This window comes from Cygnus olor, chromosome 4 (genome assembly GCF_009769625.2).
Source record: "Cygnus olor isolate bCygOlo1 chromosome 4, bCygOlo1.pri.v2, whole genome shotgun sequence".
Taxonomy (NCBI): Eukaryota; Metazoa; Chordata; class Aves; order Anseriformes; family Anatidae; genus Cygnus; species Cygnus olor.
The window spans coordinates 5,237,084-5,252,945 of NC_049172.1; the positions used below are offsets into that span (position 1 = coordinate 5,237,084).

Sequence of the window (15,862 nt, forward strand, 5' to 3'; positions counted from 1 at the left end):
CCTCAGCTGCTTTTCCTCCCGTTGAAATCTATGACTGACTGACTTTTCCTCACAGGTATTTGCGTACCTGTAACTGAAAGCATCCTTACACCTCACATCCCTGCTCTAGATGGGTCCCGCAACAAGAAGAATGGTCATTATGCTAGCAAGGATTTGGGATGGCAAAACTTAGGGAGGCCACAGTCCAAGCTGTCACACATAAAAGGTAAGAGCACATTTGCACTATGCTGTTTCGTTAGGAATCCTATTATTGCTGTTTAAGTACAGCAGTGCAAAGCAGCAACACACAGTAATTTCCCAGGTCGTGAATCTCTATCGTGAGAATTCAGAGCAAAACTCAAGAAGTGATGTAACATCAACCAACAAGTCCTGTGATTGAAATAGCATCTGCCATCTTCTCTGTATCAGAGGGGACTGAAAATTCATTTTTCAGTTGTGCAAGACTGTACACATCCTCCTCTTGTAACAGTCATGTAATTAAGCATTTGTCATTGTGCTTACAAACCTGTAGTCTCCTTCCTAAGTCTTGGGACAGTTTGCACCAAATACCCTCCTGAACCTTCCTAATTCATCTCTTCCCTTGTGTTTATGTCCTTCAAATAGCCACAGATGGAAATATCATCTCTCCTTTTTCTGAGCTTCATTTGCATCAGTCTGCACTGAACCTGTATTTTCACATTTTCCCCTGAGGTAAAATAGTTTGCTTACTCTTTTTAGGACATGAAGGCGATCCCTGCCTACGGTCATCAGACTGTATTGAGGGACACTGCTGTGCTCGCCATTTCTGGACCAAAATTTGCAAGCCTGTGTTGCATCAGGGGGAGGTGTGCACCAAACAGCGCAAGAAAGGCTCCCATGGACTGGAGATTTTCCAACGATGTGACTGTGCCAAGGGGCTGTCTTGCAAAGTATGGAAAGACGCGACCTCCTCTTCTAAATCACGACTTCACGTATGTCAGAAAATCTGAGTGAGGACTGGGAAGATAGCATTAAGTGACTGTGGTTTTATGTATTTAATGCGTTACAGCATGGTGGGAAACAAGGACTGCACGTGAAAGAGGAGTGGCTTAAGCAACAGTTAGGATAGGAGTAGAAAGAAGTCACAAATGCATTTCTTTTGAGCTGGTGGTAACACAAGAGCAGCTGGAGATTTCCCAGTGTGCAGTTCTTCTGTAAATAACTCCTACAGGTTGTGGGAAATGCTAGTATGCAAACAAGTACGGTGGAAATTAATGCCACTTACCTTGCTGTGTTGTCCCATGATGTTCTGGGGTTCAGTATATGGACTACAGTGGTTTTCCAGCATCACAGTGCCTGCTAAATAGATTGTATACATTGTACATATAGGAAGCAGTGCATTCCAGGAAGGCTTGTCTGTCAACACATTATTGGTCACTAAAATACACATTGCAGGTGTGAGAGAGGGAAATACAGTTACTTGAATGTCCACACACTCTCGTCATTCAGGGCTGACACTTCAGCAAAGCGCTCCTGCAGGACAAGAGTGCTACAAGAGTGCTAAATTTTGCAGGCCCTCGCAAAAGAGGTGAAAACTTGCCATCTTGCGATTCCAAGACAGCAGCAATTTCTCTAATCAGAGGCCTTTAAACAGGGTTTTATTTCGTATATTTAGGTAAACTGAAATGCTTTATGTAGTTCAATGTCATAGTATGGTACTTAATCGCTTGTATTTGTCTCGGTTTACTGCTAGTATACATTGGACTGAACAGATGAAGCAAATACGTGCATGCTGAATCCAGAATTATATACAGGCAGTTGCTCGTTAGTCCTAAATATACTTTCTTTGCCTAAACATACTTGCATTATAGACATTTCCAAAGAGACAGCAGAGTGTTGAAGTACATAACATGAAGAGCTATAAAATTGTGCCGTTGTTGTAACAGACAATATAGGCACTTGTTGGGGGATTTAGCCCATAGTGCTATAAACTCAAAGTTTTACATTTTAATAGTAGCAGTGGGCTACAGTTTGCTATTAGTGCTCAATCTGGTTGCACTCTGCAGAAGCATAAATGGGTTTGTTTCTTAGAGGTAGAAAATTAAAAAGAGTTGGCTCTTGTGAACACCTTCTCTCCGGCAGAAAAGGCTGTAAGAAGATGGTATGACCACAATGACTTGTTAAGCATCATGGGATGTTGCAGCACACCAGTCTCATGTGTATCCAACCTGAACTTGATCTTTTCTCAGTCTGGACTGTTCTGCCAGGAGTGATGGAAGTACATGGACTGTGGAAACAGCTAACAACTCTACATTGTTGGTGTACTGGTTAAAAAAGGACAGTCTACATCGTTTGATTTCTATCACAGGTCTTTTCAAACATTTTTTTTATTTTTAATTTTACTTATTTGCAAGTATTCCTTTGTATAGACATTGATAAAGAGACTAATTTTTTAAAAAAGTCCAGTTCTATAACTGACCTAATGCTAAACCGTAATTAGCTGTTTAAAATTACCCACTGTCATGTTTTATAACACAAGAGATCTTTCTGTTTAATCAGTTCTGAAAGCAAGGACACCAGTATGTAGTTTTAAGACCATGTCACCCATACTTTAGACACCTTTTTCCACTGACATGTCTCTATCAGTGGTTGTTTTAAAGCTATAGCTTTTATACACCCCGACTCAGATTTCCTAATTAGAACACAGACCTCAGCTACGTTACCTTTATCTTTCATAAGAGTATAAATAAGAGTAGTTCACAAGCCTCTTTCCCTACTGGAGTTAGTTTTTATTGGCCTAGAGGGACTGCTCTGAGATAGTTTCTTCTGTTTTTAATAGTCTCAGTCAGACTTTAATCTCACAGTCCTACCCATTTAACTCTGTTTATTTCAGAGGAGTTTTTCTCGCAGGAATAAGGTTTAGAAATAGCATCATTTCAAATATTCAAAAAATACAGGAACCAATTCTGCAAGTGTTGTTTACACTGACAGCACATCCTCAGCAGAGGAGCTCTACTGCCTTCATTGTGATGACATGTAAAAGAAAATGTAACCCAGCTTGAGCAGGGGGGATTTGCAGAAATGGGCTCTCAGCAATTTTTCTCTCTTCTTATCATTGGCCTAGCCCCCTCCCTTTTCCTCTTACAAACCGTAGTTATTTCGGATAATTTATTTACAGGAAATGTTTAATGAGATGTATTTTCTTATAGAGATATTTCTTACAAAAAGCTTTGTAGCAGAATATATTTGCAGCCTGTTGACTTTAATGTAGAAAAATGTATAATAAGATTAAATATATTAAATGTCCTTTCCTGTTCCTCCCCAAATCTTTTACCCACATTCTTTTCCTTACCTGCTGCTTAAGAAGAGTAGTTCTTTCTGGAAGGCTATGCAAACCTGTTGGAAAAAAGCATATATACTTTACCTGTACAAGAAAAAGCATCTGATCATACTCGTGTCTCAAAACACTATGTAGGCTAGGTTTCGGTAAAACACATGAAGGTAATCTTAAAATCTCCATGTGTCATTTCCACAAAACTGGCTTAAGTGGCAACTGTCTATATGAAAAAAATATATCTCTTGAGAGAGAATTTCTAGCTAAACATTCAAGAATAAGTTTTGAAAGTAATGCATCTGGATGCATAATGTTCAATCAATCAGGCTAAATAACAAAGGTGCTCAGATACATTCCCTGGATAGTGATACAAACCCGAGAGACTCACAAAGGGTACAGCTAACATTCAAATTACACAGCATTTTGCTCTAGGTTTTTGCTATTTGTACAGCATACAAATACATTGCTCCAAGATATATAGCTAGCAATTCCAAAATGGCAGATAACAGCATTCAGCTCTAATAAAATGAAACAATTCATATGACACAACTGAAAATATTGCTACTAAAAACAGCCAAGTTTTGAGCCCAGGAAAACCCCTGCAGATCTCAATAACTATTGCAAAATAAAAACCGTGGTTAGTGAGCAATGGTCTCAATATTCTTGTTACTTGTTTCTGGGAACCCTTTGCTCAAACATCTATACATTTGGAGAATGGAATGGTCTCCCAGAAGCACTGGTGTTTGTACAAAATGAAAAGGTTTTGCTACTGTTACTTACAGTATTTGGTGGGTAGTCCTTTGAAAATTATTATTATTATTATTATGGTGTTGTTTGTTAAAAGGATTATAAAGTTGTGAGCATCTTCAGATCCCAATGACTTCAACAGAGTTTGAAACTGCCAAAGCCTTCAGAGATTTAATCTGGGAACAAAAACAATAGGCACAGACAGTTCTTTGCACACCACAAATACTGAGCAACATAGCTGAACTGAATAGCATGCAAGCAGTTTCGCAAGGCTGAAGTTTGAAGTGTTTAGAAGCTATTCAGTTAATATTTTGGGGAACTATACATCAGTTTAAGAATAAAAGAACAGCTAAATTTGGGGATAATTCCTCTCACTCACTGGTTCACTCATCAAAGGAATTAAGAGTGACTTTGGCTCAGTAACATTTCAGAAATCTGCTGTCATGACACAAATACTGAAGAGATTATTGCTGAACAATTAAAATACTCTTCCTATTAGCCTAGAATAGCCTCAGCAATGCAACATCTCTTTGGAAAAACTTACTAACTTTCAAAAAATAATGGATTTCTACTGTCTAGCAGCATATATTTGATTTACAGTATATATGTGGGCGTGTATCTATTACTGTACTATTTGCTTTGTCTTGTGTTGTTTGCAACCTATAGTATTTATGATTTTAAACTTTTTTTTTTTAAATGCAAGTAATTAAAATAGATTTATGCACTTACTTTCAACAGCATACACCGATCTTACACCAAAATACAATTCACTGGAATTCCATATATCTTCTATATATCTTCTTTGTTTTCTGACTTTTTTTTTTTTAAGTTGGCACAAAAAGCAGAAAAGACAAGAACAAGACACATGACATATGACCCTTCTTGGACAGAGACCTGGAGGGTAAGAAGAGACATTCCTAAACTTTTCCTTGTCAACAACCTGCCAGCCCTTTCTGTTTTCACTTCAGAGATCTGCATCCTCACCCCCAATCAGAAAGTTAAATTTTATCAAATAAATTTTTCTTCATCCCTTCCAATTGTCTTTCCTTCTAGGAACAACACTTTTAAAAAGTATCTTGAAGGTCAAGGCCAACAGAAACTCATCATATAGCAGGTACACCAAGCCAAGGCATTTAGGAGCCTTGAGATCCATCCTCTAACTTTCAAAAATTTCTTTTCTAAAAGAGCTATGTAGACAGTATCACCTATTTAGATTATAACATTTCACTCTCTGTTGAACAGAAACTTTATGCTCAGGTGCTCCATTGTCTAATACATTTTTAACATGTCCATGTTAACATGTCCATGGCTACCAAAGAGTGCCTATGGTTCAACGCAGACCCTACACGCAGTCTTACATGACATTTAACTTTTAACTTTAGCATAATTATTGTCATTGGCTGAAAAATTGCAAAGGTCTTTTGTGGCCCCTCTCATGGTTCTGCCAGCTTTTCAGAGACCTGTTGAAGGCAGAAGTGCAGGAGGTAAGGAGAAAGCACAGAAAATGGTGGTGGGGAGGGTGGACTGGAGAGAGCCAACCAAAAGCCTGAAATGTGGGCAGAAGGGGACTCTGCCTCAAAAATTAATTAAATGCTATTGTAAAAGCCATGTTTTCACCATATCCCCATGCAATCACCAAGAATGGAGGAAGAACAAACACGTCCTGCACTGCTCCTGAGCCTTGTCCCCACAGCACTGCCCCAGAGGCCCCGGTGAGTGATTCTGTTCCCTCAAAATCCCAAGCCTTGAGCCACTGTGCCCCAGGCAGCAGCACACGTCTCACCTTGGTTCTCTGCGTATCCAAATCCCAGTGATTCCAGAGGTTTCGAATTTGTCACCAACGCTCTGAACCACTGTTCAGACAGCATTGCTATAGCTAGGAGCCTGCCCATGCCTAGGAATCCTACTAGAAAACTGCAGAGAGGGAAGAAACAGACAAAAACAGGAGAGGGCTGCTGCGTTGCAGAACTCCAGCTGGTTCCAGAGCTATTATTTTGACCACCACTGATGGGACTGACCCTGATGGATATACAGCATTGGATGGAGCTCAGTGCAAACTTGTTTATTCTGGCAGCTCCCTGTTTTCTTTGGAATTGCTTATTGTTATAGCATGAGTGTCAATTACTTATTTACAAATGTCTGGTACCAATAAACTCTTTGTTTTTTTACAGTACCGGCTTGCAGCTTGATTTAGAAGTGGTTTGCTGCATGCCAACTTCCTGAAGCAGAGGAAATAATCTTTTAGAGGAAATTAACATTTTAAGAAGCATGCTTTTTTTTTGGCTTTTTTTTTTTTTTCCCCAGGAAAATTCTATTTAGAAAAGCAGTAGGAAGGAACACACAATTAACACAAAAAGACTCCCTGGCACAAATCTTAGTCTTAGAGTCCTTGGCAAACCTCATAATGTAATTCTCCACTGGTGTTATCAAATTTGGCTGAACAGTGGTCAACAAATCAGAAATGCATACCTATGCAACTGCTATGACATGTGCATACCTGATTTCTATTTCTTACAAGCCATTCTTTATTTCTGAGAGTATGTTATTCATCAACATTCACTCAATAGGTTTTCAAACTTTTTTTAAAAATCAATTACAAATCAAACATTCCATAATTCAGTAACATTGTAAGCTTAGATCTCACAGATTTTTTTTTTCCTTAGTGACAGTAATTTTTAATGGAGTTGTAAAACATAAATAAATATATATATATATATATACACACACAGAGAAAATAATGAATAATATGGCTCTGGAAGAAATTTGCAAGGAATTTTGGAATATCCCATATTAATGAATCCAATGACTGCCCAAAGCTTTGGAAAACTTTAGAAAAATCTACTCCCAAATGATTTGGGTAGTGTCTTCTTTCTTTATCTGAGCAGTTATGGATATTGTAAGCAATGGTTCTTTAGAACAATGGATGATGATAAAAGAAAATATCTATGTGTATGCTCTCAAAAAAGCATTGACTCTTCTGTTTCAAAAGATATTTAACTCTTCTATAGAGATAAGTTCAGAAGGGGCAACATTGTCTTTTCCTAAAGCAGCACGCTGTTAACTGGCAATATTGCGTTAAATTTCCAAAACTATTGAATTAACCTATTCAAGTTTTGAATTACTTGAAAGCTACTGTTGTTTATATCCTGGAGCTTCCTTCTAACCTGTGTGGAGATCAATGTCTATAGGAGGCGCAGTCTACAAGTCAAAAATGGTCCCCATTAGAAATTCATCAGGATGACTGTAAATAACTACTGGTTGAGAGGCCTTCCCTCTACTACTACAGTATCCAGTGAGATCTCAAAGTATATCATAAACTGTGAATTCGTCAGATTATTTTTCATCTCTCTGCACCTCTGGATTTTTAGTTCTGGCATAGTCTGATGGGGAAACACCAAAATACAGTTCTCATATTATCACTGGTTTGACAACTAGAATCTTACAAAAGTAATTCCCATTGCAGAGCCTGTTTTCATGAATTTTACAGCTCAAAATCTATACTCAAAAGGTTTAAATACTTCAGAGCAGTATCCAGAAATCTTCATGTTTATTCAAGTATCAACTTCCAAACATTTTGAGAATCACTTACTAAAACCTCTTGTAGAAATGCATGGTTGTACAACTGCAACTACATACCATATCGTGCAATGCACAGAATAAGTACATCTTCAAAAAGCAGAAGAAATCAAAAGAAGAAAATTTCCACCTAAAGATAATGCTGAAGACTAAAAGTGAACCATGACAGATTGCAACTGTTTAGTATTTGCCTTGTATTGTACAGAGTCTATCCTAATGACTCAAACTAAAAGTACATAAACACTTTAGTACAACTCAACTGAATGCCTGAGTGACACCAAGGCTATTAAATCACCATCAAGGTATGCATTTCACTGCTGTAATACCTTTCAGCATTTACAGCAACACAGGTTCACTCTGGGTGTGCCGTGATAATTACTTCTTGAAAATAAGTAGTTATATAAAAAGGCAGTTTCCATCACAAGGCTATAAATCTCTAAGTTCTTAGCAATATAATTCATGTTTTGATGGTCGTTATCACCACTGGTGAAACACTTTTTCAAAATAAGCATATAGGAAGATGCTCGTATGAAGAAACCTTGCTTTGCATAAAAACATTTTAACAAAAGACAGAATTACTTAAATTGTGTCTTACCTTTAATAAGGGTCATCTTCCCTGTCATTGTCTTCCCCACCCAAGCAAAGAGGTTCATTTATACCAGTCATGTATTTAATGGGCTCCTCTGCTGGCAAACACAAGTGTCAGAGTAATTTTACGTGTCCTAGAAACAACACAGGAAGGTAATTTTTAATCCCAGAGTCTAAATTTATTTTTGGATACTGATTTGCACTTCTGCCTTTAAAAAATCCTGCTAGAATTTGCAGAATCTTTCAGGAATGTTTCACCTCCAACTGCTTAATTGCAGAATTTAAATCAGCATAATTGCATGAAATATAGAAGAAAGAGCAGATCTGTTGTTTCTATTTTCTACTGAGCACTAACAAATTGAGTAGACAAACAGCAAAGAAAATGTGAGGTGAACTTGGAATAGGTCATTTTGAACTAAACATTAGAATTCTTGTTTCTTTCAGTACAGCCTATTTTTCCTACAACACCTCTCTGAAACATAAACACTTACAGTGTATAGAGCCTGACTTACCGATGATCCAATAGATGTCAGTGGGAGCAGCTGAGGTGCAGCACTTGTGTAATATTATCCAATGTCCTCGTGTCACCATGTGGCGCAGGTCACCTTTCCTGAAAAATATAAAACCAGAAAACACCCACTGAAGAACTGAAAAGACTTCAGAGATCAGCAGTAAGAACATTGCAGGGATAGAAAACATTTGCAGGAAAAGAGATTCACAAGAAATAAGGAGATCTGGGCTTGGGTGTTAAGGGTTAACTGACTATTTTGGGAAGAAAACTACTGTGAAGATGATGATGAAGTGCTATAATATAACAAGACAGAAAAGGTAACCATCATACAAGAATTTAAAATTCAGAGTGTTGGAAGGAAATGTTAGGTTATCACATTATTCCCATGCATAGTAAGCTAACATATTTCACCCGCTTAGCCCTTCTAAGTACAGACATGAACATATTCCTAAAGCACAATTTGTGCATGAGCTCAAATAGTATTTCCTTCAAAGTCCTCTCAGTTGGAAGTCACCAAGAGAGGGGGTGGCTTGCTCCTTACTTAAACACATCTGGCTTGTCTCCAGTTGTTTTTATTTGGACTTTTTCTGCCAGATGAAGGGAACATCTAGTACCTCCTAGCTTCTCCTCATCAAGGTACTTCAGCACTGAAAGCTACTCGCTTCTCAATCTTCTTAACAGTCTTTGTAATGCGGTCATTTTTGCTGAAAGGACATATTAGCATGAAAGAATAGCTAAAGAGAGGTAGCAGGAGGTTTTGACATCTGTACAGAGGATACTGGAGGCTTTTACATCTAGGAAAATCAGTGAGACTTTAGCATTTGAGATAAGCATGGTAACTGCTAAAATGATCAGCAGTTAAATACTTGTATCAGCATTGGTGACATTTAAACCTGTGCCTGTGGAGACACTTAGATACGTGCTGCACTTTAAAGCTCATCAGAGTTAGAGCTGGTAGGAAAACCTGTGCAGATTAATTATTTTCTTTCATTACTTCCATTTGAAGGTAGAAGAAAGTTTTGATTGTGGACTTTTATGTTTCCTCAGCTCTAGATAAATATACATTTTATACTAATAAAGTGTTCATTACCTATGCTGCATCTGTTTTGCAAAAAACAATACTGCAACCTTGATACTTAGAAAATTTCTTCAGGTCATAGCAAGAACTGTAAACTTTGGTTCTCCCTGTCTAAGCTTCCATCTCAGAAATAATGTTATAGTTCTGAGGGTAACATCAACAATGAGAAATGGAGTATAATTTTCCTTCTTCTGTTTAGTATGAGGGTCAGAAAATATATTATCTCTAGAAACAGTAGTTTTGGCTATCCCTGGGAATTTGAAGTTTCACTACATTTTTATAGTTGTTATTTCTTATGTTTCAAAAATGTAGATACTAAATAAGGGATTTAGTCAAAGAGGAGACCTGGCACAAGATTCCTTTCAGTTAATTTTAACCATCTGAAAGTTAGATGTCTCAGCAAAATTAGCTATACAGACAAGCCTGCCTCATGCTAGAGGCTGCTCCTGTAGATGTCTGTCTGCTGCTTGCCTCTCTTTCTCCACTGAGTAAAGGTAGAGCTTCAATGCTTATTTTACATCAGACCTATAGCTTTCAGAGGGGTAAAGGTATGGGTAAAGTAGACGAATTGTACACCTGGTGCACAAAAGGGAGGGGGGTTTAAGCAGCATATGGAGGAGAGCAGGAAAGAAGAGAGGGTCAAATACTAAGAAAAATATTTGGAGATCTAGAGCCAAGGACCGAGCAGGATCATTATGTTCCTTATTCCTAAAACAAAATGAAAACACAGCACTGCCCTGCCTCACATGACAGTAGGTTTCAACTTGTGGTCCACGAAACACCCATGTTAAGGGAGCTTAAGCCAGAAAGCATGCCTGTTGCCAGCAGTAGAAAAAAAAAAAATATTAGTTTACAAATTAAAAAGAGGATAGAAATACACTGAGCTAAAACAAGAGTGAAAAATCTCGTACTCTTTGTAAATATGAGCCTGTTACAGGCTCTGGGAAGTTATTCCACGTTTTCAGTGGGAACAAGAACCAAACTGCAGGTATCAGAAGATACACACCCTGCAGATTCTAGCAAGCTGATGCAAGCAAGTCCTTCGGTGTGTCCTCCCAGAAAGGCAGGATGGCTGGTTCTGCAGCTGTATGCCTCCACCTCCAACAATAATGCTTTAAAGCATATCTTGCCATTACACTCAACATCATTTCTGCTAACTGCAGAAACTCTGATTATCTGCTGTTCCCATCCCTTGAAAAACCAAGGACTTTGGTATACTGGGATTACAAACTGCTCCTAAAGCAACGTGGTAATTTAAATTCCATTTCTCAGATAGGCAAGGCAAACAAGCAGGAGTTGGACCTTCCAGTTAGTTGTTTTTTCTTTAAATAAATGATGCATGACAGTCATATGCTAAACTCATTTTTCAATCTCATTTTCTAATCTATTGCCTGGAAAATGCAGCAACCTAACCCTGGACAATGGAAGGGCGACTCCGGGGCTGTGAATTAAAAACAGGCTGCTAGGGGGAGCGAGGACAGGTGCAGGCTTTGGCCAGCTACAGCGGTAGAGCTGATTGTGAGAAGGGTCTAGACAGGACCATTAATTAGGACAGGGTAAGAACAGGGTGCTTTGTCAAGCCAATTTTAAACCCTGTGACCTTATACCTGAAGCACCCTGGTGCAAGTCCAGCCGCCACCAGGGGAATCCAGCTTGTCCTGATGATGTGATGGTAAAATGCTCTACACGCACGGTGGTTGGTGGTCTTGGACCCCTTCCCGGAGAAGGAGAGTTCCCAGCTCCGCTCAGCTTTGGTCCAACTGACAATCCTCGTTTTGTTCTAATGAGGCCCACGGTGGATATAAGTTAGAGAGATGCATTCTTTCTTTCCTTCTGACAGGTGCCTCTCCAAGGAGCTGCTTTGCATGCCAGAGTTAGGCCGCAGGCGCCGCTGAGTGAGGTGGCACGACCCAGCAGTGGCACGGCCCACGAGGAGGGGTCTCCTCAGGAAAGGAAGGGGCTGTGTGCTCCCACACTCCTATCAAAACCCCCCAAAAATCTCCTAGGAACAGAGCGTGTCCATGCTCGGCAAGGCAACGTGATCTTGTTCACAGCCGTCACACACAGCCCTCAGGTAGATGTGGTGGGCCTGCAGGCCCGTTGACACCTCCTGGGGGCAGAAGAGCTCAGGCCCGCCACATTTACATGAGGTTGTGCATCTGCAGGTGTCTCCCTGCTCAGACAAAGGGATGACCCTGAGGGTGCCGAACCCATACAGGTGTCACCCTGCACGAGTTCAGGGATGCTGGGCAGCCTGGGGCATGTTAGCTGATGCCACAACACCTATTTGGTGCCGTGCGTGCCAGGCTGGTTTGTATGGTCACTAAGAGACATTCATCTACCAGCTCAGGGAAAGAATGTAAGCCAAAATAAGCTTTGTAAAACAGGAACTCATTAAATTATATGGAATATAACGAGGTCTAAAGGAAGCCAGTACTTGCTACCCATAAATTCAGTGAATGCTATACAGCTTTTGACCATAAAGTGATGCCAGTCTTTAAAAACTCAAGTTGGACACTGAGTACACTGACACTGAAGACACTGACATCTCTTGTATATGACTGTCATTTTTTTCCCCCTTCTAAGTAGAATAAAAACTTCACTCCTTCCTCCCTCACTTCTTCTTAATGTTATCAGCCTTTTCTGTACTGGCAAAAACCATTAGAAACTGAGAAGTCTCACCAAAACAATCACTTCACTCTTTCCTCTAAAGGGGCAAGATTTCTCCCCAGGGTAAGCTTTTCTGGATATTTTTCTTTGGAATTGCTATATTTTAGTTTTTGGAAAGCTGCTTTGCCTCAGGACAGTTTTCTTCCCAGTGTTTGGTTATTTTGTGGTTGAAAGAGAAAGGGGCCCAGACTTGTGAACCAGGAAGGTTGTAGCCAGGATGGAAGGGCCTTCAGGTGTATCCTAGAAAATCACACTGCATCCGCCTACCTACCGGCTTTCGTTTGCTGGTATTTACAGACTGAGCCTGGAGCTCTGGAACAAAGCTGGACCCAGGTCTGCATGGACAGTAATGGGATACTGAGCTTTTAGGTAGGGAAAGACAGTCACTTTAACATAATATACAAAAATAAAATAAAATAATATATATATAGAGAGAGAGAATTCTATTACTTAGCAGTTCTCAGGCAATGCCTGTTCTTAGCCATAATCTAAAAATTCATATCCAACAAATAAATATCTGTATTTAGCACTTAAAAAATCTTAAACTTCTAAATGAATTAAACTTTATATACCAAATGTCAAGGGCTAGATTTCTACTCTAGTTTTCCCTATACATGCAGTAAGTTGAACTAATCTTCACATATCTGAATGAGATCATATTAAAATGACTATAATGATCTAATCGAATTTACAATTCTAGGAAAATAAACAGTATTTTTAAACAAATCCTTTACGCTCAAAAGGCTCAGGCTTTCTCACTCAAGCTGTGAGAACAGCTTCTCGAGGGCTTAGAGAAGGAAAGCCCAATTCCCTGCCTTGCAGTGTGAAAACCAGGCACTAGGACAACACAATGTCAAAGGAAACCTGTGTCCTGCAGAGACGGTCTCCTCTAATCCAAGCTTGTATCACTCTCACCTCACAGTCCCTTCACCTCTGCTTTACTCCACAGCTGCCCTTCTTATCTTCCTCTCCTCCCCTTTTCTGTTTTCCACAACTCTCCCCTTTTTCCCTGCCAAAAATGGAGTATTAGCATATCATTTATCATCACAACATTGATAGTTATGTTCTACCCCTCTCCCTTTCCTTTTCATTTTGTGTATTTACATAAAATCTCCTCAAGGCAGGGAGATTGTCTCTTACTGTATGTACCATTTGTATACTGTCCAGCAAAATCAGGCCTGGCATTGGTGGGTTTCTCATAAATAATACAAACAGTGAAACCTCTGCAAGAAGAAAGGCACAGAAACTTCCTCTCCACAGGCTTCTGGCAGAAATGAGATATTTTCTCAAGCTCAACTCCTATAGAAAGTACCCTGGTCTCACCATGTAGAAACTTTATACCGTTAGCCATTTGACTTAAATGGGATAGATGTCTATACACCTGGCACAGGCTGTAAATCTTCACTCATGGCCTAATAAGATGCTTCCATTTCTAATGTTTCCTACTTTTTATTTTTTTATTTTTTTTAAGCTTTGAATTTCTCCTTATTATTCAGACAGTACATCTACAATAGTTACTTACAAACCTAGAAAATGGAACATAACCCAGACATCCATTTTTCCCAAACTCACACATTTTGTTGCTCAACAGCGCATTTGAACTGAATGACACCAAGATCTAGATAACCTTTGCAAAATAATTACAGCGATACCTCAGATGATTTCAGCTGTGTCAAGGATATGCTTATCCACATATACAACAGAAACTTTAAAAACACCTTTTTTTTAAATATATGTGGGGAAAAATCAAAGATTACCAGAATGCTACCGAGTTTTTGCCCCCAAAAGCATCAGAGTCTGCCAGAGAGTTGGAGAAATCTCTGGTTTTATGTTCAGTTGTTTGTAAGTCAAAGAAAGAAAGATGCACAATGAAAAATCAGACAGCATGAGAAGAGTACAGCATTCTGGAAACCTGGAAAACTTCCTTCAGTAAAGCTATTAAACAAACTCCCAGCAGTGTTTGTCAGGTTTTGTAATGTTCTTACCCACTGGACTTCTGAACAGGTACTTATGGCTTTCCAGGGCTTCCCCTAGCACCGACCATCGTTCTTCCACACGTTCTGGTGCAGCAAAGACCGAGGTGCCTGGACCGGCAAGTCTCGGCGCAGATCCATCACTTGGTGACCGTGCCTTCCCTAAGTCATGGCCAAAACGTGCAAGAACCGTCTCCCACCAGACCCCTCAATCTGCCTGTTCAAGTCTTCTGGTTTCGTGGTTTACCCTGCTCTGGATGGTCTCTTTTACCCTCCTATGGACACAGTCCCTTTGTTATTACCTGCAAGAGCCGCAAGCCCTGTGGGTTTTATTCTCTTGGCCTGGTTTCAAGTTTCAGTGCTTCCCTTGCTTTTCGCCCTCCATGCGCTAATCAGGAGTTCCCCAGTGGGGTCCAGCATCTAGATGCCTGTTTAACTTCTGTCCTCAGCATTTCAAAGTCATTAGTCAGGGCCTGGATTGTGGCCATCAGAATACAGCTATTGTAAGGCAAACAGTTACTCCCATATTTTCCTCACCCCCTGCATCTGGAAGACAAATAATAAGTCCCCCAGTGTATTGCTTATTCTCATCCCATATTAATTTTAGTTATAGTGATAAGCTAATAGCTGCTTCCTGGCTATTAGGTAGAGTACAGAGAGGTACCACAACGCATGAAGGATATACCCTGAGACGGGAGGATGGTAGGACCTGTGCCTTTGCACACTTCACCATATTCTGAATTTTCTCTCCAAATAAGAAGCCTGCTCCTTGTCACTCTAATGAGTTACCCATTACAGTTTGTATTACCTGTAAAACAAATTCTTGATCGAGGCCAAATCATTGTCAGTGCAAACTTCTGTGAGTAAAAACTCATTAAATCCCCAGGTGATCGTGCCTTTAGCTGCATTGCTATAAATACACGTCTACGCTGCTAAGTAGCCCAACTGTTAAACTCATCTGCAAGTACCATGCCTTCAGCTCATCACTGCTAATTCATTCAGACTCTTCTTCATTTTAGATAATCTCAGGTTTCTTCTCCTATGGGTGAGGAAATACTCAGTTTACTAACTCCCAGTTTGTGGGAAGGACGGAAGACAACATGAGCCTGTAGAAGACAGACAGCCAGAGAAAGCTTGAAGACAACCTGCAGCTCTCCTGTCAGTCTCAGGCTTGAGATACTGGGGTCTACTGATTTGCTTATATTTGTTTTCAGCAGCAGCTCTTTCCTACAGGGTCTGTCATATTGTCTGATCATTATCACACCACTTTGCTTTTATATATGTAAATTGTAATGTTTTCCTTAATTTTAACTTGTCCCTTTGCTTACCACCATTACATTTTATTGCAGATCTGCTTTTTGCTCTGAATTGTGCTCACCTTCAGACTATATAAACTATACTATAGTTTAGTAAACTATAGACTATTC

General features: G+C 39.6%; 1 protein-coding gene and 1 long non-coding RNA gene across 8 annotated transcripts in view; one reads left to right on the forward strand and one right to left on the reverse strand.

Moving 5' to 3' along the window:
* The window catches only part of DKK2 (dickkopf WNT signaling pathway inhibitor 2), a 46,390-nt gene extending 41,320 nt beyond the window's left edge, over positions 1-5,070 (forward strand). For both annotated transcript variants that reach the window (XM_040554752.1, XM_040554753.1), the window contains 2 exons: positions 56-205; positions 718-5,070. In XM_040554752.1, the coding sequence (XP_040410686.1) occupies positions 56-205; positions 718-968 (401 nt within the window). In that variant the 3' untranslated portion in view covers positions 969-5,070. The remainder of the gene's footprint in view (positions 1-55; positions 206-717) is intronic.
* The window catches only part of LOC121069055, a 133,409-nt gene that overhangs the window by 7,509 nt on the left and 110,038 nt on the right, over positions 1-15,862 (reverse strand). Inside the window, exons 2-7 of one of the 6 annotated variants that reach the window (XR_005819215.1) lie at positions 8,716-8,813; positions 8,211-8,337; positions 5,823-5,953; positions 4,769-4,933; positions 3,311-4,215; positions 1,239-1,317 (exon numbers count right to left, since the gene is read on the reverse strand). This is a non-coding gene — a long non-coding RNA (uncharacterized LOC121069055). Of the gene's footprint in view, positions 1-1,238; positions 1,318-3,310; positions 4,216-4,768; positions 5,954-8,210; positions 8,338-8,715; positions 8,814-15,862 lie in introns of those variants that run through there. The other 5 variants (XR_005819217.1, XR_005819218.1, XR_005819220.1 and 2 more) reach the window with 5 other exon arrangements.